At 41.9% G+C, this 26,647-nt stretch overlaps 1 protein-coding gene across 1 annotated transcript; it reads right to left on the bottom strand.

Annotated features, from left to right (window-relative positions):
- Positions 1-293: 293 nt before the first annotated feature.
- On the bottom strand, positions 294-26,647 carry mtr (5-methyltetrahydrofolate-homocysteine methyltransferase). Its single transcript, XM_087845210.1, has 33 exons — positions 26,301-26,647; positions 25,430-25,641; positions 25,244-25,333; positions 23,966-24,035; positions 23,791-23,883; positions 23,340-23,446; positions 23,111-23,170; positions 22,257-22,351; positions 22,083-22,183; positions 21,852-21,913; positions 20,682-20,749; positions 20,525-20,604; positions 20,072-20,184; positions 19,821-19,961; positions 18,116-18,301; positions 17,858-18,037; positions 16,092-16,208; positions 15,671-15,811; positions 15,512-15,601; positions 13,475-13,627; positions 11,579-11,686; positions 11,206-11,306; positions 9,354-9,421; positions 8,493-8,613; positions 7,115-7,196; positions 6,710-6,808; positions 6,435-6,510; positions 5,526-5,681; positions 4,645-4,844; positions 4,311-4,511; positions 3,609-3,801; positions 1,726-1,838; positions 294-1,431 (listed from the first exon to the last, which is right to left on the bottom strand). The coding sequence occupies exons 1-33, from the start codon at positions 26,341-26,343 to the stop codon at positions 1,342-1,344; spliced, it is 3,810 nt and encodes a 1,269-aa protein (XP_087701336.1). The 5' UTR covers positions 26,344-26,647; the 3' UTR covers positions 294-1,341.

Genomic DNA, 26,647 nt, shown 5'->3' with positions numbered 1-26,647 from the left:
CTTCTCTAGACAAAGCCACGGTGTAACTCCTTTTGTTCTTCTCTGTATTTCCTCTCAAAGAAAATACTGCATCTGTAGTATTCCTACAGCCCCTGACGAGGACCTGCTAAAGACGCCATCTGTAGTAGTCCTCAGCATGAAGTCATTCTGGTCCCGACCAATCATCTCACCTCTCTTCTTATCCCAACTTTCAGGTTTGTGTTATGGGCATCATGTCAAAGACACCTTCTGTTTTCACAGATGGACAAAAAGGTGAATCTGAAAGTTAAACTCAGAAAAAAGACAGAGCCAACTTTAAGCTTAAGACTGGTTTATTTTTAATGATCAGAAATCCACAGTCTTCTATGTAAAATGAAAAAGGACTGAGAAGGTATCAAAGTGCCATAACAACGTTAAACAGACCCTGCAGCATTAAGACTTGTAAAGAGCACTTTCAGCTGTCGAATCTCCTGATTGGACATCTGAACATGACTGCACCCCGAGTGGTTTAGGATGAACACCGGCTGTCGTCATAATGACACCGAAAAAATATCCAGAAACCTTTTTTCATGGTTTATGTCAGAAAATGTTCTCAACAACAACATTACAATAGTCTGACTAAAGCAACGAGCACCAAAGTTATTGGACAGAAACAGCATTAGCACCTGACATAATCCGTCTTATTTCCCTAAATGTGCAGACGAAGAACAGCTGTGGACGAGTTTGAAATGTTTTATGTAAATTTGTTTTTAAAACAAGTTTTTTTTAAACGTGAACAACATGCTGTCATTACTAGTGTGTTATCTATGACGCCAGCACATTTCAGTTTCCATATAAAATACTGATAAACTTTTAGAAATAAAATGACCAACGTGAAATTAAAACTTGAACACATTCTGTGTTTATCTACAAATCTTCTCTTTACAAATAAAAAGCTGAAGTAAAATCAGTTGGTATTAACGAGCCTCGTGAGTATCATTGGTTTGATTCGATCTCTTCTAAGTGATCTTTGTTTGAGGGCATGTGTAAATGGTCTCCAACAAGTATTAACCTTTAATTGCACATTTGGAAATCGGCCACTGATCGGTTTTAATTAAGCACTTTGCTTTTTTTTAAAAAAAAATTAAGAAAACACCACTATGTGCATGTGTCCGGTACCCGACAGACAGATAAACTGTCAACAACTAGCATGACATGTTTTGCTGTAGTGTTTATAGAAAAGTTCGAGGTCCTGTGTCTTTGTACAGGTTGGTAAAGAAGATGCTCGGGGACGTCAGTGAGAGGGAGTGACAGAGTTACAGTAACAACTCATGGGAGCCAAAGTGGAATGGTTGGACTGTAAACGTGATCCTCTGTTGCAGCTCACACTTCATTGTCGTAACCCAGGATGGGAGCGAGCCATCTCTCCACCTCCTCCACATTCATCTCTTTCCTGCTGGCGTAGTCCTCCACCTACAGATGAGACGTGCACAGAGGCCACGAGTTTAGCTCTTGTTTGGGAAGAGACCCGTAGCATCAACTACGTTTGGCCAGTGTGAGCAGAAAGATTCAGGTAGAAATGGAGCGCATAGAAAGACCAGGACATGGACAAAACAGAAAGCAGCACAGGAAGTGGACATCTCTCTTTTTCAGGTTTAAGACCTTAAGAAATCCTGACCTGCAGATATTAGATTAAAAACAGTTAAATGAAACTATAGTAAACATGTTCAACACTGATGTACAGTGAGGTATATTATCAATGGATACCTGCTCCTTGGTGATCTTTCCAACAGCAAAGTATGAAGCCTGAGGGTTGGAGAAGTAAAGTCCAGACACAGAGGCGGCAGGTGTCATGGCCAGGGACTCTGTGAGACCGATGCCTACAATCACACACAAATGCACAAGTAAACACCCACACAACTCTACGCACACATGGAAATGTCCATGAGACAGACAGCAGATCAGTGTTTGCATAAAAAACTACACCTGGCAGTGTTTTGTTAATAGCGTGGTTGCCTCTCAGCTGACATTTACGGGATGGTTTTTACTACATCTGAGGAGGTCATTACCTGCTCAGCCTTTGGCACCCTGTGCAGATGCAAGCACACAGGTGAGAGTATATAAAAGCACTCTCACCTGTGTGCTTTTTGCATGAGTGTGACTTTCCCTCTAAAAGGTGATTTGAAGCACATGAATGCACAATATCAACATACTGTCATCGTGATAAATAGGTTTAGAGAATGACCTGAATCCATGTCCTGGTTCAGTTATAACTGCAGCTGGAGTTTGGAGGGTGTGAAACTAAAGCCATGATTGTGGATTACATGCAGTCATGTGATTTGATCAAATGTTCATGATAAAAATGTGAATACAGAAAGATATTTATGCATATCTGATTATTTTCATAGGCTACGAACATTTGAACACATAAAACTGGAAGATTTCATTTGAAATTTGTACTTAATTAAATGAATATGTGAGGTTCATCCAGACTGTTCAACCCTCCTCAAAGCTTCTGCTTCATGCTGACATCACAGCATCACGCAGCTGCTGCACAAACCAGTAATTCAGATTATTTACTGCAATACTTTGTCGTCAAAAATACTTATGCAAGTTAAAGACATCTGTCTAAGCTAATCCAACCCACTCATCTGTTCAGCATAACGTTTGTACTTAACCCTTTAAGACCTACCATAGAACCAAGTCCGCCAGAGCTTATATTATATGTTTACATGCTGTGGAGCCATTTTTGGGAGCATTTCAAGTTGCTATACATCAATACAACCATTACAGTTTAAATTTTAATAATATGTCTGCATTAAGTGCATAGTAATTACATAAATTGCAAAAAAGTGCAATAAACTACCAAAAAATTGAAAATTGTTTGTTTTTTTAACATATATTTCTAGTTAGAGAAATTTAAGAGGCTTATCCCTCAAAACTGTAAATACAAAAAAGTTGCACAAAATAGTTTCCCACCACAGGAAATTTATTTTGAGTGTCTTCATAGTTTTATTTTTGAAATACACCAATTTTTATACACTGCAGGAAAAACAAAAATAAATATTATAGTGCAAATTTGCAAAAAAGCAGCATATGCATCAAAATAAACTATTTCCAGCAGTGCAATATGAGTCCTAAGCATCCCAGAAACCACACAGAAAGTCATAAAGTCAAACATAACTTTTAAAAACACCAGTATAAGCTCATGAGGCCCTGATGGTAAAAACGACATTTGCGCGAAAATGATGTCACTTCCGGTTTTGGGCAGGACACGGCGGACATGCGATAGTTTGCGCTGACGTCTAATCCAATGTAGGAAGTGTTACAAACAGCTGATCGGATCGACAAAGCGTGTTTCTGGAATATTATGTTTTTGTTGCTGCAAGTGCTTTTTATGCAGTTTTTGCAAAGCTATATGTGGAAGGAAACTGTGACCGAGGACAAGCTGATGGCATAAGATGTAAGTACAACTCCTCCGGTTTCATATGCAAAAAAAATTATTGCGCTAGCTCACGTGGTTGCAGAGCTACCGGGATTTAAAAATAGTTACACAAAACAGAGCGTGCTGCTCCGACCGGCTTTAAAGGGTTAAACAACAGTGGATCCGTTTCAGGGAGTCAGATATGATGTGGTTTTGGTGTTCTCACCAGTCTTCTCCTGGATATTAGCCAGGCTCCACATGATGGTCTTCTCTGTGTGGTCGGGCTGGCTCGGGTAGCCAGCTGCTGGTCTGATTCCTTTGTATCGAACTCTGTGGAGATCCGAGGTATGCAGAGCCTCATCGGTGCTGTAGCCCCACAGCTCCTTACGCACACGAGCATGGAGCTCTTCAGCAAATGCCTTCATGGTGGACAGATGGACAAAGAAGAAATGAGACACCTGTTCCCATATTGTATCCAGCTGCCTCTGAATACTGGAGACATCACAGGACTATATGCCCGCAAGCACAGATTAAAAAGTAGGGTGTCAGCTTGAGAAACATAGACAGAAGTTCCCTTCCCTAAACTAAACTGTAGACTCTCATACTCCATTGTTCATCAGACTTTAACAATAAACTAAAGCGACTGATCAGAGCAGTATAATGTAGATGAGCGCTAGTAGTCAATGCAATGGCTGAGAGCTGAAACCAAGCACCTCTAACATGAAACGCCTGCACCCCTGCAGTTAATGGCCATGAGTTTGAAACAAAAAGAAGAAAGGATTTTTAAATGGCTAACCAGCTGTTACTTGGAAGTAAACCTGGCGTTACCGTGCCAACATTGGCGCTTGTACTGTGGTATAATTACCAAGGAGGAGAAAAAGGTGTGATCTGCCACATAAAGTTTTTAATATTTTACAGGAAACAGTACCTCAGCTAGTCGATCGGCCAGAGCTTTGACCATGATGCTATTATAGTCGTCTCCCTGAGCTTCAAACTGCTGACTCAGCTCTTCAGCTCCAAACACGCCCACAGCGAACAATCCAACGTAGTCTGCCACACCGCTGTCTACAGGCGCCACAAAGTCCGACACACACAGGTACGGCTCGGAGGAGGAGCCATCCTTCTCCACCTGCAGCACAAATACACAACACTGCTGAAAGAGCACTGACAGAAAGGAGTTTAAAAATGAATATATTACAATATTTATACAGGACACGATGTTAAAGATGTCTGTCGCAGCAGGATGAATCAGAGTCCCTCACCTGCTGCCGTAAGCCGTGGAACGTGGCGATGGGTTCTGTGTCCCCGTCCACTGCAGCGTCGTCTTTGTACACCCTGATGTCGTCGCCGTTACTCTGGGCGCGCCAGAATCCCACCAGGCCCCGCCCCTTCAGTCTGCAGTCATCAATCATCTGGTGGATCAGCTGCTGGGCATCGTCAAAGAGTTTGCGAGCTTCTGAACCTGCATCACAAAGATCACGAGTTCAGTCGCTTTCCCTGAATTCTTCCTGTAAGACCTGCAGTTCATCCTGTTTCCTCTTCTTGAAGCTTCATACTTTTATTCTCGTTTTCAAGACGTGAGACCATTTCTGATCTTCTGTGACAGGTTTTTACTGCATTTCTCAACGACATGATTTTCTGATACTGGTCCTGTGCTGCAGACGTTTTTCTTTCCACTTGTCCAGTTTCCTTACATTTTTGAGGAAGCGCTGCACGCGCCCAGACATCCCACGTTTTTAGTTATAGCTCTTTGGAAATGGCCCTGTTGCTGTAAGAACACTATTTCATGCCTGTCAAGCTGTGTTATCTTTGCCGTGTGATGTGCAAGAGGCTGCTGGTAGCACAGTGGCCAAGTTACAAATCAGGTACAAGAACTGGGCCCAAAACAAAGGCGCAGCCGCTGTACCAAGAAAACCCCTGAAAGACCTTCAGAAAGAAGCAAAATGTAATCAGGGCGGTTCAAGACTTCTTCATGGCTTAGTTTGTATGGTCTGATTCATTAATCAGTAAAATTTGACTTTTTTCCTCTCCTGTACTCCACTTGTATCCATTTATAATCAAATTTTAACCATTTCCTACAGTACAGGTGCAGTATATATTTATATATTATTATATTTCTAAATAACCCTGACTGAGCTCGTACCAACGGTCTTGTCGTTGAAGATCTTCGGGTATCCCCTGTTGGGGTATTTTCCTCTCAGCTGCCACACATCGAAGAACGGCTTCCAGTCGATGAAGTCCAGCAGGCTGTTCAGATCGTACAAGTCAAACACACGAGTGCCCAGGAACTGAGGACAAACTGAAACACAGAGAAGTCTGCTCACAGTTCTGTATGTGCCAAGGACAACCAGGGCTGCAACCATTCATCGAGTGATTCAAATAATTAGATCATTTACAAACATTCACAACACAAATTCTTTGCTTCTGCAGTGCGCAGAGTTTTAAACAATGTAAATGTGACCGTTTCACCCACATCTGCTACTAAACACAATCTGCAATACAAACGTATTCAGGAGCAGTGCATGAAGAAAAGGTCAGAGTCTGTTCACCACGAAGAGCAAAGAGGCGGAGCCGTTACCGAGGCGCCGAAAACGAGTGTCTAGTGTGCTAAACAGCAGCGCTGCTCCTGTGATTATCATTAAAGACCAGCAGGCGTCCTTCATCAAAGCACCGGATCAACAAACTCTGTAGCTGCTCCATCACCTGCTCTTTACTTTACACAGCAGACAATCTGCAGGAACCTGCAGTTCAGAAGAAACTCTGAAACACCCGCATTTTTTCCCTTTTGTATATTTATTATTGCTAATAAGACAAAAGTATTTCTCAACGATTACTCGATGGAATTATTTACAGATTATTCGATAGCTGCAGCCCGAAATGCAACATTTCAATCTTCATCAAATGCAAATATTTTAGCACCTTATTAAAATCTGACACATTAATAACAACAACAACAACAACAATGATAATAATAATTGTTGTTGTTGTTTTAGCACCTTATTAAAATCTGACACATTAGGTAACAACTACTGCTGGTCATTGCTCGACTTGCCTGGCGGGGGCAGAGAGCGCCAGTCTATCTTTAGCGCCGCCTCTCTAGCCCGGGACAGAGGCAGGTAACAGCGATCCTGAACACACAGGGAGACAGTTGATTATGTTACAAGTATAACTCAGTGTGATCTACAGATTTATTCACATGTGCCACGAACAGTCAAGCATGTGATTTCATTAACAGCAGCTCTGCTGTACGATGGTAAAGGATGGAGAAACCGCCGATCGGTCACAGGAAATGTTCCATGTTTGGTTTCTTCTTCTGGCTGCTTTTACCTTCAGGGAGTCATAGTGCTCTTGTCTGATCTCCTCATACTCGTCTTTCAGCTCCTCGAAGTACTCTTCCTTTGCTGTTTCATCCAGCAGCTGTGAACACTGAGACAGACCAGGGAAACATGTAACCACACGAAGCCTGTGTGCTGGAAAAACAGATTTCAATCCCGTACGGTTTCAAACTAAACCACACAGCATTTTTAAACAATTTGGAAGATTTGATGCTTGATTGGTGCAAAAAGTTGAACTTCTCCCCTCAAAGCAGTATTAGCTATAACATTTAGATTCATGTGAGGCTAGTGCTGTCATTTCTAAATGTGTATAGAAACGTTCACAATGTTAATGTTGTTTGTTGCCATCCATCGTTCTTGATCATGGAAAAGTTGGAGTCAAGGCAGATGTTCTTACCACCACCACACTCCTGGAAGCATCCAGAACATGGATAGCAGGGCAGCTGTAGCGAGGGGCAATCTTCACCGCTGTGTGTACCCTACCCAACACAAAGTACAGGTTTGCTTATTACTCGACTGCTGCACTTCTGCTTACAGCCATCATAAGGATTGTCTATGCAAACATTTATGGTGACCCTGATGCTCTTGTAGCCACTGGAGGCTGCCTCACTTTTGGAGTCAGCCTCCAGTGGCTAGAAGATGAACTGCATCAGTGAGTCAATCCCAGTGGATACAACAAAAAAGCTGTTTTGGCCACTGTGGACAGTTTCCAATGTTGTGACAACTCTGAAGTTACATTTGAACTACATTATCTATACACTTGAGAATGGAGCTTGGCTATATTACTCACTGCAAAGCCTACAGTGATGCTGTAAAGTCTGCAACGTGCTTCACGTGTTCCACATTTTGTCATTTATTCCAAAGTAGATTAATTTTCTACGTCCCCTTGGCTGAGTGTGAGGGTCATTGTCCTGTTGGAGCCTTCACCCCAGAGGTCCAGAGCTCTCTGGAGCAGGTTACCATGAAGGATATCTTCCTCTTGACCCTGACTAGTTCCTGCTGCCACAAAACATCCCCACAGCATAATGCCACCACCACCATGCTTCACTGTAGGGATGCTACTGGCCAGGTGAAGAGCCTGGTTTCCTCCAGACATGAAGCCAAAGAGCTCAACCGTTCTTTCATCAGTTCAGAGAACTTTCTCATGGTTTCTTTGATGTGCTGTAGCTTTAACGCCTCCACAAAGTAATGCTGGAGTTTTCCCAGAGTGACCCCGATTGCTCAGATTGGTCAGGTCAGCTCTAAGAAGAGCCCCGATGGCTCCAAACGTCTCACATTTACAGACGACGGCGTCCACTGAGCTCACTGAACTCTTCAATGCTGCAGAAATGTTTCTGTAGTTTGATCCAACTCTGTCTTGGAGGTCTACAGACAATTCCTTACAATTCCTTGGACTTCAGGGCTTGGTTTGTGGGCACACACTGCCAACTATAATTCCCATTATTGTCCACAGAATTGTTAAAAATTTATTTAATCAAATTTTCTTTCTTTTTTCCCCCTTAAATGAAAGTCTGTATATTGTTCACATGATCAAAATAAATTGAACACAATCAGGCTGTAACAGGACAAAATGTGGAACAACTGAAGCCCTGTGAATACTTTCTGTCAGGCCTGCAATGCTTTTGCAAACTCTTCCTTCATTGGGGACTATAAATTCGCCCCGAGATAAAATATGTGGGCGACTGTTAGTGCATCTCCTTCACGTAACCTTTGACTTGAACTTTACATTGTATCTAGTTCAGAATTAGAGCTTTGTGATTGTAGGTATGCAATACTTTGATGTGGTGGCTCCTCCAATCAGCAGCGGTGTGGTCATTCCCAGTCTCTCCATCTCTTTGGCCACATAGATCATCTCATCCAGAGAAGGGGTGATAAGACCAGACAGACCAATGACATCTGAGGCACCAAAGCAAGAACACAACTGCTGTTACAAACTAATACGTCTTAATCCTCAACAATACTTTGAGCTTTTGCTTAAAAGGGTCTTATTGAGGCTAAAATGACAACACACACAAGTGTTCAGCTTTCAATCATCTTTAAATGTATATATTATTTTCTTCATCTATGCATAGAAAGAAAATGAAAATCTGTGAAAACCTGCCTGAGAGAAAAGTCTAAATAACAACAAAAGACTCCACACACAGCTGTGCTCACACTAATTATTAATGCTTGTAATGATTAACAGGATCTCCTCCAACCACTTATTTTCTAACCGTCCACTACCCGAGGCTGCTGTTGTTTACAGTCATATCATGATTATAAGTTGTCCTGATTTTTAATAAGTTAGTACACAAAAGCAACAAAATATCCCATCACCATGCAAGATTACAGACTCGTCAGTGCTCTATCATTAGGACAATAATCTGACAGGAGCATTAATATTCATGCTTATTGTCACACAGGTCAGTATAAATCCTGTGAACCTGACACATCATGATACACCCACGAGCAGCTCCACCACACAGGCTGAGTAACTGCAATTCTGCCTGAAAGGCAAAAACTAGGCTGAAGATATCCAGCTACTGCTTAAATGCCAGCAATGTGCAGTAATGAATGAACATTTTAACATTATTAAATAAACCTCTGTGAAATGAAGCTTTCCGTAACGTTTCTGTCAGTCTGATCTTTACAGTTACCTGCTTTCTGTGTAACGGCCTCTCTGAGGATCTGATCACATGGCACCATTACACCCAGGTCGATCACTCTGCATGACAACAGCAGAAGCAGGAGAATCAGTTTGGTCTGTTTCAGCTGAATACAGGAAGCATGTGACTATAATGCATATGCAGTACTGACGATGGATGAAGGATAAGAAACGATGAAAGAACCCAGGACAGCTCAGTGGAGATGTTTTATCGTGATGTCTGTAGTTACGGATTAACCAGTTGGTCAGGGGGAGCAGTCATCAATTAGAATTTAAGATAGAGATGGTCATTAGTACCAGTGGAAACCCACCACCACCTTTACATGGGACTCCAGCATACACAGTCCACGTCTTATTTTGTCTTTATGGGAACTATTTTATTTTCCTAATATTCTCTGAGAATGTAAAAATTATTACACAACTGCAGAAATTCTTATTTAAGAGTGCAAAAATAAATTAAAATAAATATTCAGTTGTTCAGTTAGCGACTCACAGTAAAGGATTGTTCATGTCACTCAGCATGTAAGTGCAGCAGCATTGAACCACAGCTATTAACCCTTTAAGACCTACCATAGAACCAAGTCCGCCAGAGCTTATATTATATTTCTACATGCTGTGGAGCCATTTCTGGGAGCATTTCAAGTTGCTATACATCAATACAACCATTACAGCCTAAATTTTAATAATATGTCTGCATTAAGTGCATAGTAATTACATAAATTGCAAAAAAGTGCAATAAACTACAAAAAAATTAAAATCGTTTTTGTTTTTTTAACATATATTTCTAGTTAGAGAAATTTAAGAGGCTTATCCCTCAAAACTGTAAATACAAAAAAGTTGCACAAAATAGTTTCCCACCACAGGAAATTTATTTTGAGTGTCTTCATAGTTTTATTTTTGAAATACACCAATTTTTATACACTGCAGGAAAAACGGAAATAAATATTATAATGCAAATTTGCAAAAAAGCAGCATATGCATCAAAATAAACTATTTCCAGCAGTGCAATATGAGTCCTAAGCATCCCAGAAACCACACAGAAAGTCATAAAGTCAAACATAACTTTTAAAAACACCAGTATAGGCTCATGAGGCCCTGATGGAAAAAAACTACATTTCCGCGAAAATGACGTCACTTCCGGTTTCGGGCAGGTCATGGCGGACATGCGATAGTTCGTGCTGATGGATGTAGGAAGTGTTACAAACAGCTGATCGGATCAGCAAAGCGTGTTTCTGGAATATTATGTTTTTGTTGCTGCAAGTGCTTTTTATGCAGTTTTTGCAAAGTTATATGTGGAAGGAAACTGTGACCGAGGACAAGCTGATGGCATAAGATGTAAGTACAACTCCTCCGGTTTCATATGCAAAAAAAATTATTGCGCTAGCTTACGTGGTTGCAGAGCTACCAGGATTTAAAAGTAGTTACGCAAAACAGAGCGTGCTGCTCTGACCGGTTTTAAAGGGTTAAAGAGCAGTGAAATTTGGATGGTTTCTACTTCTCTCCCACAATACAACACTAGTCCCTGTGGAGGATCAAAAGGCAATGTGAGTTAAATCACTTGACTTATTACGTGCACGGCTGACAGCACCACTGAGCTTAACATGTAGCCTCAGAGGACTGCAGTCTGTAAACAGAGGGATCGCCCAGTTAGTGGAATATTCATGTTAATCCCCTCAAGGCTGAAAAATGACACTTTATTAATGTCTTGATGCATAATTTCAAATCCAATCGACTGGTTAAAGCAAGCACAGGTTCAGTCAGCTGCAGCCACTGAAGTGCTGCAAGTACACAGATCACAGTAAATGTGTTTAGTGGGACGACGCTCAGCAGCAAACTGCTGTTACCTGAAGTTGTTGCAGCCCAGCACTACGCCTACAATGTTCTTGCCAATATCGTGGACATCTCCCTTCACTGTCGCCAGAACGATGGTGCCTTGGTAAGGATCCTGCAGACAAAGAAAACAATGAGGCCCACGGCAGACGTGACCACTCTGAGTGACATGGAGTCGGCGTGGACTACACTTCTTATTCCCTCCAGCTTTTGAAAACATTTGTAGAAACATTACATTTTGAGGAGTTATTATCCTTTATTACAGTATTTGCCTGCTTTATCTTATTATTGTGGGACTCATACTCATGTAAGCGATGAAAGTGCTGTACAGATTGTGCACACACAAAGCTTTTGGAAAAGAAAACAGTCTCCTCTAAACGCACTGACCGTCTCATCACAGGATCCGGATGCAGCCATGATCTCCTGCCTCTCCTTCTCCATGAAAGGAATCAAATAACTAACCGCCTTTTTCATAACACGAGCCGACTTGATGACCTGCAGACACACGACTGCTGACTCAGACATCTTTGCACATACAGGAAGAAACAGTCAAACGATGAATGTGGTGAAGGATAAAAACCTCCTGGAGAAAGATTCATACAAAGGTTCACTGAGATAAACTGAAGTCTGTCTAAGACACGAGTAAACTGCATTTACTACAACGGAGTCACCAAGTGTGGAAGCCACGCACAAGGTCAACAGAGTTAGTGTAAACAGCCCAAAAGGTTTGGATAATGACAATTTTCTTAAACTGCTTATGTAATAATTATTTAATAATAACTATTTGATTGAAGTGAAGACCTCCTGGTTTCATTTTTAGCTTAAATTTTAATCTCTGGTTTAATAAGTTACTGCAACTGTCTGGGATTGTAACTGAATCCTGTCTCCCTCCACAAATCCCCGGTGCCTCAGTGCAGCTGCTCCTACAACACCAACAGCACAACACAAACTCCAGTAAAGGAAGGAACTGTGGGTCTGTGCTCCAGCACTGCTGCTGTAACAGGAGGATTAGAGGCGATGTCCCTTCATTGCAGCCATCGTTACCACTGCTTACATCTCCCACGATGCTAACAGGACACTGGACCATGTACAATAATATCAAGCAGGCCTACTGAGCAAACTGACTGTACTCTAATCCACCCAACGTTATTGTCAAATATGCGATGACACCACTGTGGGTGGGCTAATCTCTGATGGAGATGAGGCAGTGTACAGGACAGGTGTCGAACTCCAGGCCTCGAGGGCCGGTGTCCTGCAGCTTTTAGATGTGTCCTTGATCCTGCTGATTTAAATGGCTAAATTACCTCCTCAACATGTCCTGAAGTTCTCCAGAGGTCTGGTAATGAACTAATCATGTGATTCAGGTGTGTTGACCCAGGGTGAGATCTAAAACCTGCAGGACACCGGCCCTCGAGGCCTGGAGTTCGACACCCCTGGTGTACAGGACAGAGGCAGTGGATTTGTCCCGCTGATGCTCAGAAAGCAACCTGAAAAAATAACCTGAAACTGAGCGTCCTTCAAATAAACTCATCATGGACTTCAGGAGACACAGACAGCTCCACTGCCGTCTCATCATGAATGGAGAACGGGTGGAATCTGTCTCCACCTTCAGGTTTCTGGGCACCTACATCTCCGTCGACCTCACCTAGACCCACAACACCACTGCTGCATTTCCTCCGTGTCCTGAGGAAGAATAACTTGGATCAGAAGTTCTTGCAGCCCTCAGCAGGAAGTAAGTAACACCGTCCAAAAAAATCATTGGCTGCCCTCTGCAGTCCTTGTAAGCCATCCCCAGATCCTTCTGTCTGAGGAAAACCAGGGTCCTTACAGGAGACCCCCAGAAGCCCACCCACCCACCCACCCGCTGCCCTCTGGGTGGCACCTCAGGTCAGTCAGGACTCACAAACAGCTTCTTCCTCTGGGCCATTGGGACTGTTAACAAACACTAAAAGAAAATATTCATATTTCATCCCTGCACAGTTCGTGTGGAGCACCCACAATTTCATTGCACATGCACAATGACAATAAAGCCATATTCTATTCTATTCTATTCTATTCTATTCTATTCTCATTCAAAGGAAAAAGGGATTTGGTGATGAACTGAGTTTCTTTATTAGCCATAACTTGGGGATCTGTCAGGATATTTGACTAAAACTAAAACTCCAAAACTAAAACTGGTCATTTTATTTGAGACAAAGCTAAAGTTGTTCCCACACTGAGCCACAGAAACAGTGTTCACATAATCAGCTGCCAGACCACATGCACTCAAAGTCATCATCGTACCTGTGGCAGGAACATCTTTCCAGCTCCGAACAAGTCTCCCACCGCCTTCATGCCGTTCATCAGGGGTCCCTCGATGATACGAAGGGGTCGAGTGTAGCGGTGAACCTGAGCCCGACACTCTTCAACATCCTCCACCACATACTTCTCTATTCCCTAACAGATCAATACAAGACGGACCAATAATGACATCTGGTGTTAGGAACATTTTCAAAACAGAAGAACCTGAAAATTTTATGGTTCAAAGTCAATATATATAAATTTCATATGTGGAATTTTGGATTCTGAGGCCATGTTTGAACATGAATACTTCACAAACGATTAAAGATAAAATCCAGACATTTTCACTCTCCCTTCTTAGAGTAAAATAAATTAGGATGTGATCATGAGAACAGATACGTCTAAAACTATCTGCCAAAACAAAAAATACTCCAAAACAGGGCGTGGGTGGCAAAGGTTTGTTTCAGAACGCACTTCTGACTTGATTCTTTGAAAAATAAATGTTGTTTATTTCAAAATAAAAACCAAAAACCAACCCAATCATTTCTTACAACTTAGATGTAAATGAAAGTCAACTTAACACTTAAGTGTCAAAATAATTTAAAGCCTCGCGTCGTCCCACCTGACCACCAAAACCCCCCCAAACATTACCACCACACCCACAGCGTGCCCTTAATCTCTAAATTAATGGGAGGGTCCAAAAGTTAAAACTTATCACGACGTCTTCAGGCTCAGCCGACTGCTGCTTTCCCCAACCCCAAGGGTACATTTGGATAGTGACTGAAACCAGCACTACTGGTGAACAAATGGGTGCGAGGTCAGTTCTTTGGATCATAATTATGCAACTTGTCACGACTATTGAAAAACAATTAACCATTCACCTCAACAGGATCCGACAGAGGCTGACAATGCTTCTAGATACTGTTCACGAGGTGTTTGAATTAGGGCTGGGGATTACCACGGATTTCTACAATCGATTCGATTTGAATCGACAGTCAGAAAAATTATACATCTGATCATTTAACAGTACATGTCCACATTTTTATATCTATAAAAAGAAAGCTGACGCTGTGAGACTTCATCAGAGGTGTGAGCATCACAGCAGAGGCCTTTGTGTCAGTAACTGAGGATAAAACAGAAACACATGAAGCAGATTTTCCTGGCCTGGTTTTTATAGCAGATAACCTTAAAATATTCTGCAGTAGCTAAAAAAACTGAAGAAAACCATGAATCAGCATCTGAACATGACCTGATGCTGCTGAAGTGAAGCAGAGCAAAGTTACAGAGGTTTGATTACAGACACAGCTGAGAGTTTTTAATCTGGCATCATTTTAAAGTTTACATTTCTTCAGTATTGAACAGCTAAATGAGGCTTTGTTGGTCTTTTTCAGGGATGATAACGTGGTTAACATTTGTTCTGGAGCAGTGGAGGTTGATCAGCCTTGAAAGCCACTGCTACTAATTCCAGGGCTAATAACAGGTCGCACAACTCAAGCACTTTGTTTTTTGTATACATTGTATACAATGTTTTGTATACAATGTATACATTGTATACAAAACATTGTATACATTGTATACATTGTATACATTGTATACAATGTATACAATGTTTTGTATACATTGTATACATTGTATACAATGTATACAATGTTTTGTATACAATGTATACAAAACATTGTATACATTGTATACAAAACATTGTATACATTGTATACAATGTTTTGTATACAATGTATACAATGTATACAATGTTTTGTATACAATGTATACAATGTATACAAAACATTGTATACAATGTATACAATGTTTTGTATACATTGTATACAAAACATTGTATACATTGTATACATTGTATACAATGTTTTGTATACATTGTATACAAAACATTGTATACAATGTTTTGTTGTACATGTACAATTACAATAAAAGGCCTATTCTCTTTCATTTTAGCACACAGCTCTACCTACTGAACCGCTCTGACAACTCTCTCACAACTAAAACTGTATTTTATTGTATAACAGAAACATCCGATCACCTTACCTTTATCAGAGCGTACTCCAGCCGCTCCTCTACACTTCCTTCCCTCCACTCATCGGTCCGAACGATCTGCTTCCCTCCTTTGGTGTTGTTCTGTTAGCAAACATCTGTCAGGCAAAGCAACAACGACAGCTTGGTGCTGCGTGACATGCGTGTGTGTACCTGTGCATAGGCCAGCAGTTTCTCCGTAGCATCGCCATCTCTGTTCCAGATCAGGTTCTCACACAGCGTCAGCAGCTCCTTGTCGATGTCGTCATAAACGGGCAGGTTCCCTGCATTCACGATTCCCATATCCATACCGTTCTGTCGCGGCACAGTGGACAGGAACATGAAGCTAACACAGACAAACTTCTTATTTCTAATAGGAAATGTGGAGCTCATCACATTTGGAGGCAAATTTCACTGAACTAAAGATCATTTGTTGCTACAGAGTTTCAACAAGTTAACTGCAAGTCTTTGTGAGAGCGTTCTCACATGCAAGTTCACTCTTTTTCTTTCTTTAAATGTTTCCACTCACTACATCTAACAATAACAAAACACAAAAATGAAGGCCCGCACTACAACCGGTCATCTTCATGTTTACCTTGATAGCATGGTACAGAAACACCCCGTGCATCGCTTCTCTGATCACCTCCATTCCTCGGAAAGAGAAGGACAGGTTGGACAGACCTCCGCTCACCCTGGCTCTGGGCAAAGTTTCCTAAACATCAACACCGATGCAAAAAACACATCCTGGTTACACCAACCAGAATCAGAGGTTTGTGTTGTGATTAATGTGGATCTAAAGAACTGACAGACTTTTAAATAAAACTTCAAACAGCTGATTAGACTCGTTTAAGCAGTTTCTAGGCTGTACAGTAAATATCACCTAATGAGAATTAATGCTGTTGTCCTTAAACTTGAATGACCTTAAGGCATTTTTTAGCCCTGAAATCTACTAGTTATATAGTGCACCCTAGGGCTGGGCGATATGGCCTAAAATTCATATCGCGATATAATCTGAAGCATGTGCGGTAACGATATATATCACAATATATTCTTTTCTTCTGTATAGCGTATTTTCCACACTATAAGGCGCACTTAAAATCCTTTAATTTTCTCAAAAATCGAGAGTGTGCCTTATGTATGAATTCTGGTTGTGCTTACTGACCTCGAACCGATTTTGGCTGCAGAAATCTGTTAAAAATGTTTTAGTACAACTTTGGTAAGCTGCACTGCTTGATGGATTGTCAGAGCATTACAGCTGCTGTAGAGAGGAGCTTCACGGAGTAATCTGGGTCCTAAACTCCGTCTACTTCAGGTCCCAAAGTCAAACGAACACTAAGAGTTAAAAATGGTCTAAATTCTTTCATCTTTAATTAAATCATCAGCGTTTCTGCTTTACCAGGTGTAACAATTAAGTTTAACATCCAGGCATCCATGAAAACAGATTTATTAAATTTAACAGAGTTAGAAGTTAACAGGAAGTTAGCTCGCTAGTTTACACCTAAACATGATGTAGCATGTTCTGACTGAGAGATTTCTGAAACTAACTCAAACGTACAGCTCTGCTGTCACTTCCAACATAAATGAAGACAGAAACTAAACAGCAGTGGCGTTTGCAGGGTTACTGAAGTTGGACTACCTGGTATATAATGTTGTGCTACGTGATTGCTAGCGACACAGCTATGTTAGCATAACATTAGCACAGTGAAGCAGGAGGATGAACTTTTTTCCACTCGATAAAAGTTAACGTGAGGGATTCTGGTGGTCAGGGACAAATGCAATCGCATAGCAGGATGCTGTACACGAGCCAAACTTCAGTCAGGAGAACAACTGAGATTATTCATCCACAATACGAGGTTAGTTATTAATATACTGCAACAACATGGGAACAGAACAGCTGCGAGAGAATTCAACATTAATGAATCAATGTTACGGAAGTGGAGGAAGCGCAGTTTTTGGCTTTCCCATATTTCAAAAGTGCTTCATCTCTTTGCTGTGGCTGTCGCCATAATTTGCAGATGATAATGGTTGTAGCCGCTGCGATGCTTTCGACCAAAACAGGCGCAGCTTGATGACATAAGTAAGTAAGTAAAGTTTAATTATTAAGCGCTTTTCATAGACAGGTAGTCACAAAGCGCTCAAAGCGACATCATCAACATGCGCTATTGCGATAGAGCGGTATAGTCAAAATCTCTATCGTTGGCCAAATTTATATTGTTTATATCGCCCACCCCTAATGCACCCTAAGTTAGTTAGAAACACCAAAGTACAGGAAGATCAAGGATGAGTTTGTAAGTAATGTGGCTGCTAAAGCACAGATGGAAATCTTTGAGGGGATGAGATGAAGTTGTGTTGAGTCTCTACCTTAATAAGTTTAGTGGCCGCGATGAAGCCGATTGCATACTCGTTGTGTTCCTCCATGCCTGTACCAATGGTCAGGATGTTGGGGTCAAAGATGATGTTGTTTGGGTTGAATCCCACTTTGTTGACCAACAGCTTGTAGGCACGAGTGCAAATCTCCACTTTGCGCTCCGTATCTGTGGCCTGCAGAGGACAGCACGCTTATCAGCAAGTTCATGTGTGTCTGTCTGTGTGTCCACGTGAGTGAAGGCATGCGCGAACCTGCCCCTCCTCGTCAAAAGCCATGACCACCACAGCAGCTCCGTAACGCTTCACGGTGGCAGCTCTGAGCAGAAACTCCTGCTCGCCCTCCTTCAGGCTGATGCTGTTCACGATGCACTTCCCCTGGCAGCATTTCAGCCCAGCCTCAATCACTGAGAAGTTAGAGGAGTCGATGCACAGAGGAACCTGAGGAAGGGAAGAAGAGCTGAAGGAGTGCAAGATAGGGCTGCTCAATTAATCCAATTTTAATCTCGATTACGATCTGGGCTTTCAACGATCATTAAAAATGACTGAGCCGATTATTAGCCCCTCCCTTGTGCTTTACTCTCGCGCTGCTCCGTGTGGCAAATCGAGCGCACCTCTCTGCGCTTCGAACACGTGTCACAACAATTAAGAGCAGAGGTCTCCAACCTTTTTTGCGCCACGGACCGGTTTATGCCCGACAATATTTTCACGGACTTTAAGGTGTCACGGATAAATACAACAAAATAAAACTAGTACCGGTACTGAAAAAAAAGAAGATTTATTCCTAACACACGTGAAAAGACCCAGGAAAACCGAGTTAACGATAAAAACGATAACAAAATAACGCTGAAAACCGATAAAAACCCTGAAAACTTTACATTTCACACCTGAGCCTCAACTCTCGCAGCCCGGTACCAAACGACTCACAGACCGGTACCGGTCCGAGGCCCGGAGGTTGGGGACGCTGATTAAGAGGACCGAGGGAAGCTCGGAAAGCTGAGCAGAAGTTATTTGGAGAGGAGAGTGACTGCTGTTGGTGAAAAGAGGTAAAAAACTTGAGTGGTGTGGAAACATTATGGGTTCAGTCAGACGTGGATCAAGTAGACACAGTGTGTAAACTTTGCTACAGTGTCGTAGCTGCACCACAGAGCAACACTGCAAAGTTCACTAAACATAGATGTTTACATTTTTCATTTATTTCTTATATTGCAAACATTTACACTGTTATCAGTATTTGCACACTATTTTATATTATTTTTTTAAAGTCATTATTCAACACATTGTTATTGTTACATAAATATTGTCAAATAATCGAGATCTCAGTGAAAATAATCGTGATTATCATTTTTGCCATAATCGAGCAGCCCTAGTACAACATGCTTGGTTTGAACTGAATTCATTCTTTAGCTGTTACCTGGTAAGAAACAAAAACAGCCTGCAGTGTGCACATCATCATGTCCACTGCTGCACTGATCAGATCAGGTATCGCTGACAACAGACAATCACGTCTTTCAGGCTTTACTACACTATTCAGTAGCAGCTTTGCTACTAACAGCAAAGTGTCAGCGATACAGTCAACAGTGTTTCATACCTGCACTACAGGACAGCTTTACTCTAATGTTTAGAAACTGCTGAACACAAAGATATCTCATTATCACTCAGCTTCTCTCGGTCCTGACAGGAGAAGCATGAAGTGTAAAACAGGAAGCACATTGTTGTTTCAGTTAACAGAAAGACTCTGATTGAAAGCAGCTTGGTGAAAACCTTCAGCTCATCAATGTGCTCAGAGCGAAAGCTGAAGCTTGCTGATATTTAACATTTTCACCATCTATGCAGGTGCAGAGGAGTGTTTGATAATCATCACTCTGAGGCTCTGCTTACACTACAGACTGCACTTTCTGTAATATATGCTGTACTCATATATACATTTAAACATGTCGAAAACAGATGAATGTCCTACCCGTGCAATATCTGGCTCAGAAGCAACGAAGCTGCAGAATCGAGCCATGGCTTTGGGTCCGTCCAGCATCCCTTCATCCATGTTTATATCCAGCACCTGAGCTCCCATCTCCACCTGGGCCTTAGCGATGCTCAGAGCCTCCTTCACGTTACACAGAAAAGCCACAATCCTAATCAAACTTCTGAACGTGAACAACACTAATATTAAAAACAACACCAATAAATTCAGGTCATATTATTAATTTAAACTACCTCATAGTTTCCAGCCATGATCAGCTTAGCAAATTTGCGTGAGCCAGCCACATTGCAACGCTCACCGATGTTTACGAAGTTGGTGTGTGGGCCCACGGTGAACGGTTCTAACCCTGCAAACAAAAGAGTGTGTTGGTGTCCTGCATCAAGTTAAATCAACAAGCAGCAAGCTCAGAACAGCTGCTTTGGTTCTGTCAGGTTCTGCATGTTTATACTCAATGTCAGGATTTCTTTTAAAGTTTCAAACTCCTGCTGAAGAAACCAGGAGATGGAAATGAAAGAACAGCATTCAGAGTTTCAGTTTTTGCTTTGATCAAAACTCCTGAATTTATAAACTGACTGACAATCTCAGTTTGGAACTTTAATTTTAACTAAAAGTCTGACGTGCAAACACCGTTTCTACCCTGTGTGTCGTTCTGCAGCTTTACACATGGTAACGAGAGGTTTTACTACCAGAGAGCAGCAGGTAGTCTTGATAAATATCAGCAGCAGGAGCTCTGGGCACACAGTGTCTGACTGCTTCAGCTATGGCTCTGCATGGGAGGAGGAAACAGAAGACTCGAGTGTTATATTTGAGGCAGACGTTTCATTATGAAAATGTCACACTGACCTTATGTGTGATGGAGTCGTTCCACAACAGCCTCCCACAATATTCACAAGTCCATCCACAGCAAACTCCTGCAGACATACGACTGTGAATGTATAACAAAACTAAAATGTCTTCCACAGAGTAAACACTAATGTAAACAGTTAAACTCAGAGGGAATGTCAAACAAATGTCCAACAAGTTTTGAGGAACTCCGAAAGAAAAAAATCCTCCAGTCTTCTTCGAGGTTGGCAAGGCTAAGTGTCAAAGCAAAATAAAAACAACCCCCCCAAAAAGAACAGTAACAGGCAAATTTGGGAAATTTTAAAGTATTTTTTCAAGTAAAAACTAACAAAAGCAATGAGGCAATTTTTGTATCCTTTTTAAAGATCTGAGTATGTTCTTGTCATTTTATTTGATTGTTTTTGGCAGATTGTGAGCGAGGGCTCTCTCACATCATTTTCCCTCCTTACTGACCGGATTCTCCTGTTTTTTAGTTTTTTTTAGTTATTTTTTTTGCTTCAGCAGGAAATCTTCATCCTAACTTGCGTCTTAACCGGAAACCCATTTTAACCCAACACATTAACCTTCATTCATTCGTAGATCGCTGCGCTGACCCAACGTGTAGTTACAGGTAATGTGGAAGGTTACAGCACAGGGTTACAACGGGTGTCTGGTTACGACAGATTTTCCACAGAAGTCCAAACAAAGTCAGCACAACTCCTAAACAACCCCAGACGGGTTAAAGTCTTTTAATACTGTTTTCAGATGGCAGCTGGCAGGCCTGCAGCTGGATTAAGCTGACAGTAGCTCCTGCATGGAAGCTGACAAATGAGGTCAGCTACAGGTGATCAAGCTGGGATATCAGGATATCAGATTCAGGAGGAAATCAGTTTCTCTTGTGAGAGTGTCCTAGGTTAACCAAGCATCTTTTTCCCATGGTGGGAGGAGTCAGAGCTGCAAGAGGAAACCTGTGCGAGCACAGACAGATGATATTTAACAAACTACAAACTCCACACAGACGGACCCCATCTGGGTTGGAGCTCGGGACCCTCCAGCTCTGCGTCATCATTCAGTCTGACTCAGTCTAAGGGGACAAGTGGACCCTTCACTGCAGGGTTTTCTGTCCCTTCCTGTACTGCTTTACACCTAAATGTCACTCAGGAAAAAACAAACAAAAAATCTCAATCAAACCTTTAAATTGGAGGCTGTTACTTGTGGAGTTTCGTCGTACCCTCCAAACGTGTTGGGAAGGCCTAACAGAGAAAGATAACGTGTAGATATGATGACATCACATCTTCCTGGAGGGTCTGAAGGATGTTGCAACACTGCCTGGACTACATACACGATAAACCTGCTATACAAAGCTGTGGTGTGTCATCAGGATGGCTCCAGCATGTTGTGTGGTTACACAGAGTGTCTTACCTGCGTTGGGATAACAGATGATGAAAGCTGTGGTGCTTTTTCCGATGGCCTCGATGAATGGTCTCATCTCTTTTGCCCCCAAAGCACAGTTCAGACCAATACTGCACAAAGAAAGGAGGAAGTCTTACTGGGAAGCCATTCGTATCACATCACTGGTTTGTTACAGTCACTCACCAGAGCGGTTCAGCATGCGACACACTCACTACAAAGGCTTCTCCGGTCTGACCAGACAGAGTCCGTCCACTGCGGTCCACAATGGTCCCTGAGATCTGTAGAGCGGGTAAGACGACAGCGTTTTAATAGCAACTTATTAAGGCTGAACTGATTTCTTTAGAATCACTTTTCAATACTTTTCAGCCAGTTCTAAAAACATCTTTGTTAAGCTTTAAAGGATTTTACAAAAATACAGAGAAAGTTCTTTATGCTGCATTTATCAGGTCTTGTTATCATCCTTCTTATATTTAAATGTTTAAGAAAAGTCGTGGGAACTATCAGCCTTTCTTTTCACACACGTGCAGTAAGTGCTGCCTGTAGTGACACGTGGGCAGCTGCTACAAAGGTTAAAGTCTGTCAGCAAACAGGATGAAGTGTCCTACAATCTCCCGGCTGCACCGACACACAGTGTACCAACCGCCACTGACACCAGCAGATCACATGACACCCCAAATCCTCAGCCTGTGGAAACGTCACACCGGAGACATCGTAGGACATAATAACGATACTTTTTGGTTAAATGTGTCTACAGTGTGTTAAACTTTGGCTTATTTTTAAATAACCGATGCAAAACACCGGACTTCCTCAGTATTCTTATTTAGAAGATGCACCATTAATTAGTAGTGAACTGCGAACTTTAGAGAAACACTCATTTTTCACTATGAGCAAAGTTTCTAGGATGTGAGACTGAAACGAGAACACTCTGAAAATGAAGCCTTAATGATGTGTTTTTGTCCACACCTCGTTGATTCTAGGTGAGGTAAACAGTTTTTAAAAGTCGTGCAGCTTGCAGAAGAATAAAGAACCAGACTTACAAAGACTGGCTTTCGTTCGTAGCTCTTTTCAAATAACAGGTCGATCGCAAACAAGGCAGCCTGCAGACACAAGGATCAAGCAGAAAGAGTGTAAAAAAGACTTGCATACAGTACAAAAGTGCACTCTACTGGTGGGATAAGTTGAAATTCTAGTATTAATGCTAGTACTTCATCTGTAATGAAGTCCTTTAGCCTTAACATTATCACTATATAACAGGATGAGGGGTACCTTTGCATTGGCAGTGTCAAAGATGGTTTCCACGAGGAGGATGTCCACTCCCCCGTCTAATAAGCCTCGCACCTGCTCTGAATAGGCTTCTACTAGCTCATCGAACGCTGCAGAAAACACACACACTTTATTCATTGCAGTTACATACTGTATGGTGCTTATTTGCACAATGACATCATTCAGTCTGAGTGTACAGCCCAGAGTTACTTCATAATCACACATATAATGAAGCAGAAAACACCGGTGCTGGATCCTGCTAATATGTCTGTGATCATTAATTGTAATGTAATCCAAGAGTCGCCATGTTATGCAAATAGTTAAACATTAACTGCAGTTCATCAGCCAATCACGCATCTCTTCACATATGCAGCATGTCACTTGTCTCCCGTTTACATCGACAGTGTTTAAAAGCAAAGCACCACGTTGGCTGAATAACAGCGAGCCGTCTTACTGATGTTCCTGAAATCTGGTCTCTCCACACTTGGTGAAACCGACAACGTCTTATTGGTGGGACCCACTGCCCCGGCCACGTAGCGTTTATCACCTGGTAACAAACACAAATGATGAACTCTGACACTGCAGCATTGTACAAACACTGGTGACAGTAGTGTGGCTGTGCCGCTGACCGCATTGTTTAGTGACGTCGTCCGCCGCCCTCCTCGCCAGCTGTGCCGATGCTTTGTTGAGACGATAAGCCTACACAACACACAGGTTTACACCTCAGAGCAAACCGTCATTACTTATTATCAGTGTGGTAAGTTACTTTAAATTAGTAACTTAGTTACATTACTAGTTACTTCTATCAAAAGTAACTCAGTTACTTCAAGTTACTCGTTACTTTCAAAGTAACTAGTTACTAGGGAAAGTAACTTTGGTTTTACTCAGAATTCTCTTGTTAACGTGTTGCTTCCATAACTTTGCCAGTCTTCTAGCTTGCTTACTTGCCACAGTGCTCTGTGCCACCTACCAATAGAAAGGAAAAGATAATGTGCATATTTCCACGAGAGAAATCCCACGCCTGGACCGTCGTTGGCTGCCATCATGATTCTAGCCTACGTCACAGCGTCATGTGCGCCTTTTACATCCAACACAAAAACTGCAGTCCTGGTGCTTTCAATTGTACTCAGAACTCGGAAATTCTGCCTTCTGAATAGGAAGATGTAGGTAACAGCAGACTGCAGATGAGCTGCATACAGGGCTGGACGGGGACAAAAAATCACCCCAGGCGTTTTGACTAGAGACCGGCCGCCATTATAGGAAAAATCATAAAGCCTTTGAATGAAAACAAACGCTGTTGTGACAGTGATGTACACTGTTTTGATGGTATATATGTATCAATCTATCAATCGTTTGTTGTAAGATTGAGATAATTATTTTTTAAAAGCTAGACATTTTAAATGAGAATAAGAAAGTATTTCTTTGTGCCCCCCCTCTCCCTGTTAATGCCCTACCTGGACCCCTGACAACACTTTGCTAGATCCGCCCCTGCACAGTTACCAGCTGTCAGCTACTTAGAAAAGGATCCTGGTGTTATTTGTCTCTCAGAAACAGTTCATAACTTCAACTCATTCATTCATTAGTGGGACTAACGCGTTACTTAATAACGCATTAGTCCCAACACTGCTTATTATACTGAAATGATTATGTCTCATGTTTTCAGTGGAAAAGGTCAGCGTAGTAATATACTTAAAATTAATTAAAATGTCTTTGTTACAGCACATACAATTGAGCTGAACAGTAAATAAATCAATATAATAAAAAATACTGAAGACACAAACATTTCACTGAGGTGAAACCTGACATTCACAACAATGACTCCCTTCCCTAAAAGGATAAATGACTTGGTCATAAATTCTAACATGGCTCCATGCAAGCCGAGCTGTGGTCAAGTAGGGAGATCATACCACGTGTTCAAGTCCGTAGTCTGCCTGGGCGATGGACGTGCTGCTGAAAGTGTTGGTCTCTATGATATCAGCACCAGCCAGCAGGTACTCCTGAGGAGAGCAAAGTTAGCACATAAATACAACTACACACCTGCACAGTGCAGGCGAAGTGCAAAGATTCTCATTTCGATGACTGGATTAACCAACCTTGTGTATTTTGTAAATGATGTCTGGCTGTGTGATGCTGAGAACGTCATTGTTGCCTTTCAGCGGCAGTGTGTGTGTTTTGAACTCCTCCCCCCTGAAATCATCTTCTTCAAGCTTTCGCTGTTGGATCATAGTTCCCATTCCTCCATCCAAGACCATGATCCTTTGCTGCAGCACTGCTCTCAGCTCTGACTCCAGTGGGCAGCTGCATCCTGAGCAGAAAACGGGATGCAGGTATAGATGACAAACTACATGTTACACATGACAGAAAGAGAAAAACCTCAGAAACTTTGTCAAAGTGATCCTGCAGGTCATAAATGTGAGACGGGTGATTTTTATTCAGCATAACTTAAATATTCTTTGGATATTTTTTGTTTTTTTACATATGCAGCACCACTACATGGTATATATGCAAACACAGCAAGTGTAGTTTTTTATTTAAAGCCTGGGTGACAGATTAGGGTGGGGTCTGGGGCTTCTGTGCTAGAACATTCTGACCATCAAACTTTATTTCCAGCTGTCTGATGATTTTTTTTACATCAGTTTGTGATTGAAATGCTTTTCTTTATATAAAATAAAAAGGAAAAACAGGCACGAGGCATTCTGTAATTATTCAGGACTTTTCTGCTTTAATGTCGTCACGGCAGAGTGAACGCGCACTGACATGATTTGCATTTGGTTTTATACATAATAAAGTACATTATGGGGACATGTGAGCCACGTGCTTCACATCTGATTGTGCAGCAGCAGAAGTACACGCTCTACCGCACACATGTGTCGCTGAACACGTGTTGGGTCCCTGTACAGTAGCTGCAGCACCAAGTTTAGCGAACAGATACCTGTTACCGCCGCCAACACTCCGCATATTTACCCGCTTCTGAGGAGTGCGGCTGAAACACGTTAGTGGGAGCCATGTTGTAAACAGCCTCACAGTCCGTCTGAGGAACACAAAGATCTTTTTCGAACTTATCCAGCCGACTCGCTCCTGTTTAGTCGAAGCTTCTTCAGTGATTCGAGGGTCGCACTTCCGGTCTCTTTATTTCAAAATAAAGGTTTCAAAAGGGAAAAGTAGCGTTTGGACACCGCTCAGAGCCAACAGTTACAAAACTTTCCCTGTTACGATGTTCTAGGCTGACTCGTTCCACGGACAGATATGAGATTAGTCCACCCTATCTGGCGACTGGCCCACCAATAAAAACTAAAGCAACATGAAATTGA

This window comes from Neolamprologus brichardi, chromosome 8, assembly GCF_056152115.1.
Source record: "Neolamprologus brichardi isolate AB-2024 chromosome 8, ASM5615211v1, whole genome shotgun sequence".
NCBI classification, from domain to species: Eukaryota; Metazoa; Chordata; class Actinopteri; order Cichliformes; family Cichlidae; genus Neolamprologus; species Neolamprologus brichardi.
This window is presented reverse-complemented; position numbering and strand designations above follow the sequence as displayed.

Excerpts from the sequence above, each read along its gene's own strand:
- mtr (XM_087845210.1), bottom strand. The coding sequence starts at position 26,343 with ATGGCTCCCACTAACGTGTTTCAGCCGCACTCCTCAGAAGCGG. Across the intron at positions 16,209-17,857 it reads CGGCCACTAAACTTATTAAG|GAAACTTTGCCCAGAGCCAG; the intron begins GTAGAGACTCAA and ends GTTGATGTTTAG. Across the intron at positions 1,432-1,725 it reads GAAAGATCACCAAGGAGCAG|GTGGAGGACTACGCCAGCAG; the intron begins GTATCCATTGAT and ends TCTCATCTGTAG.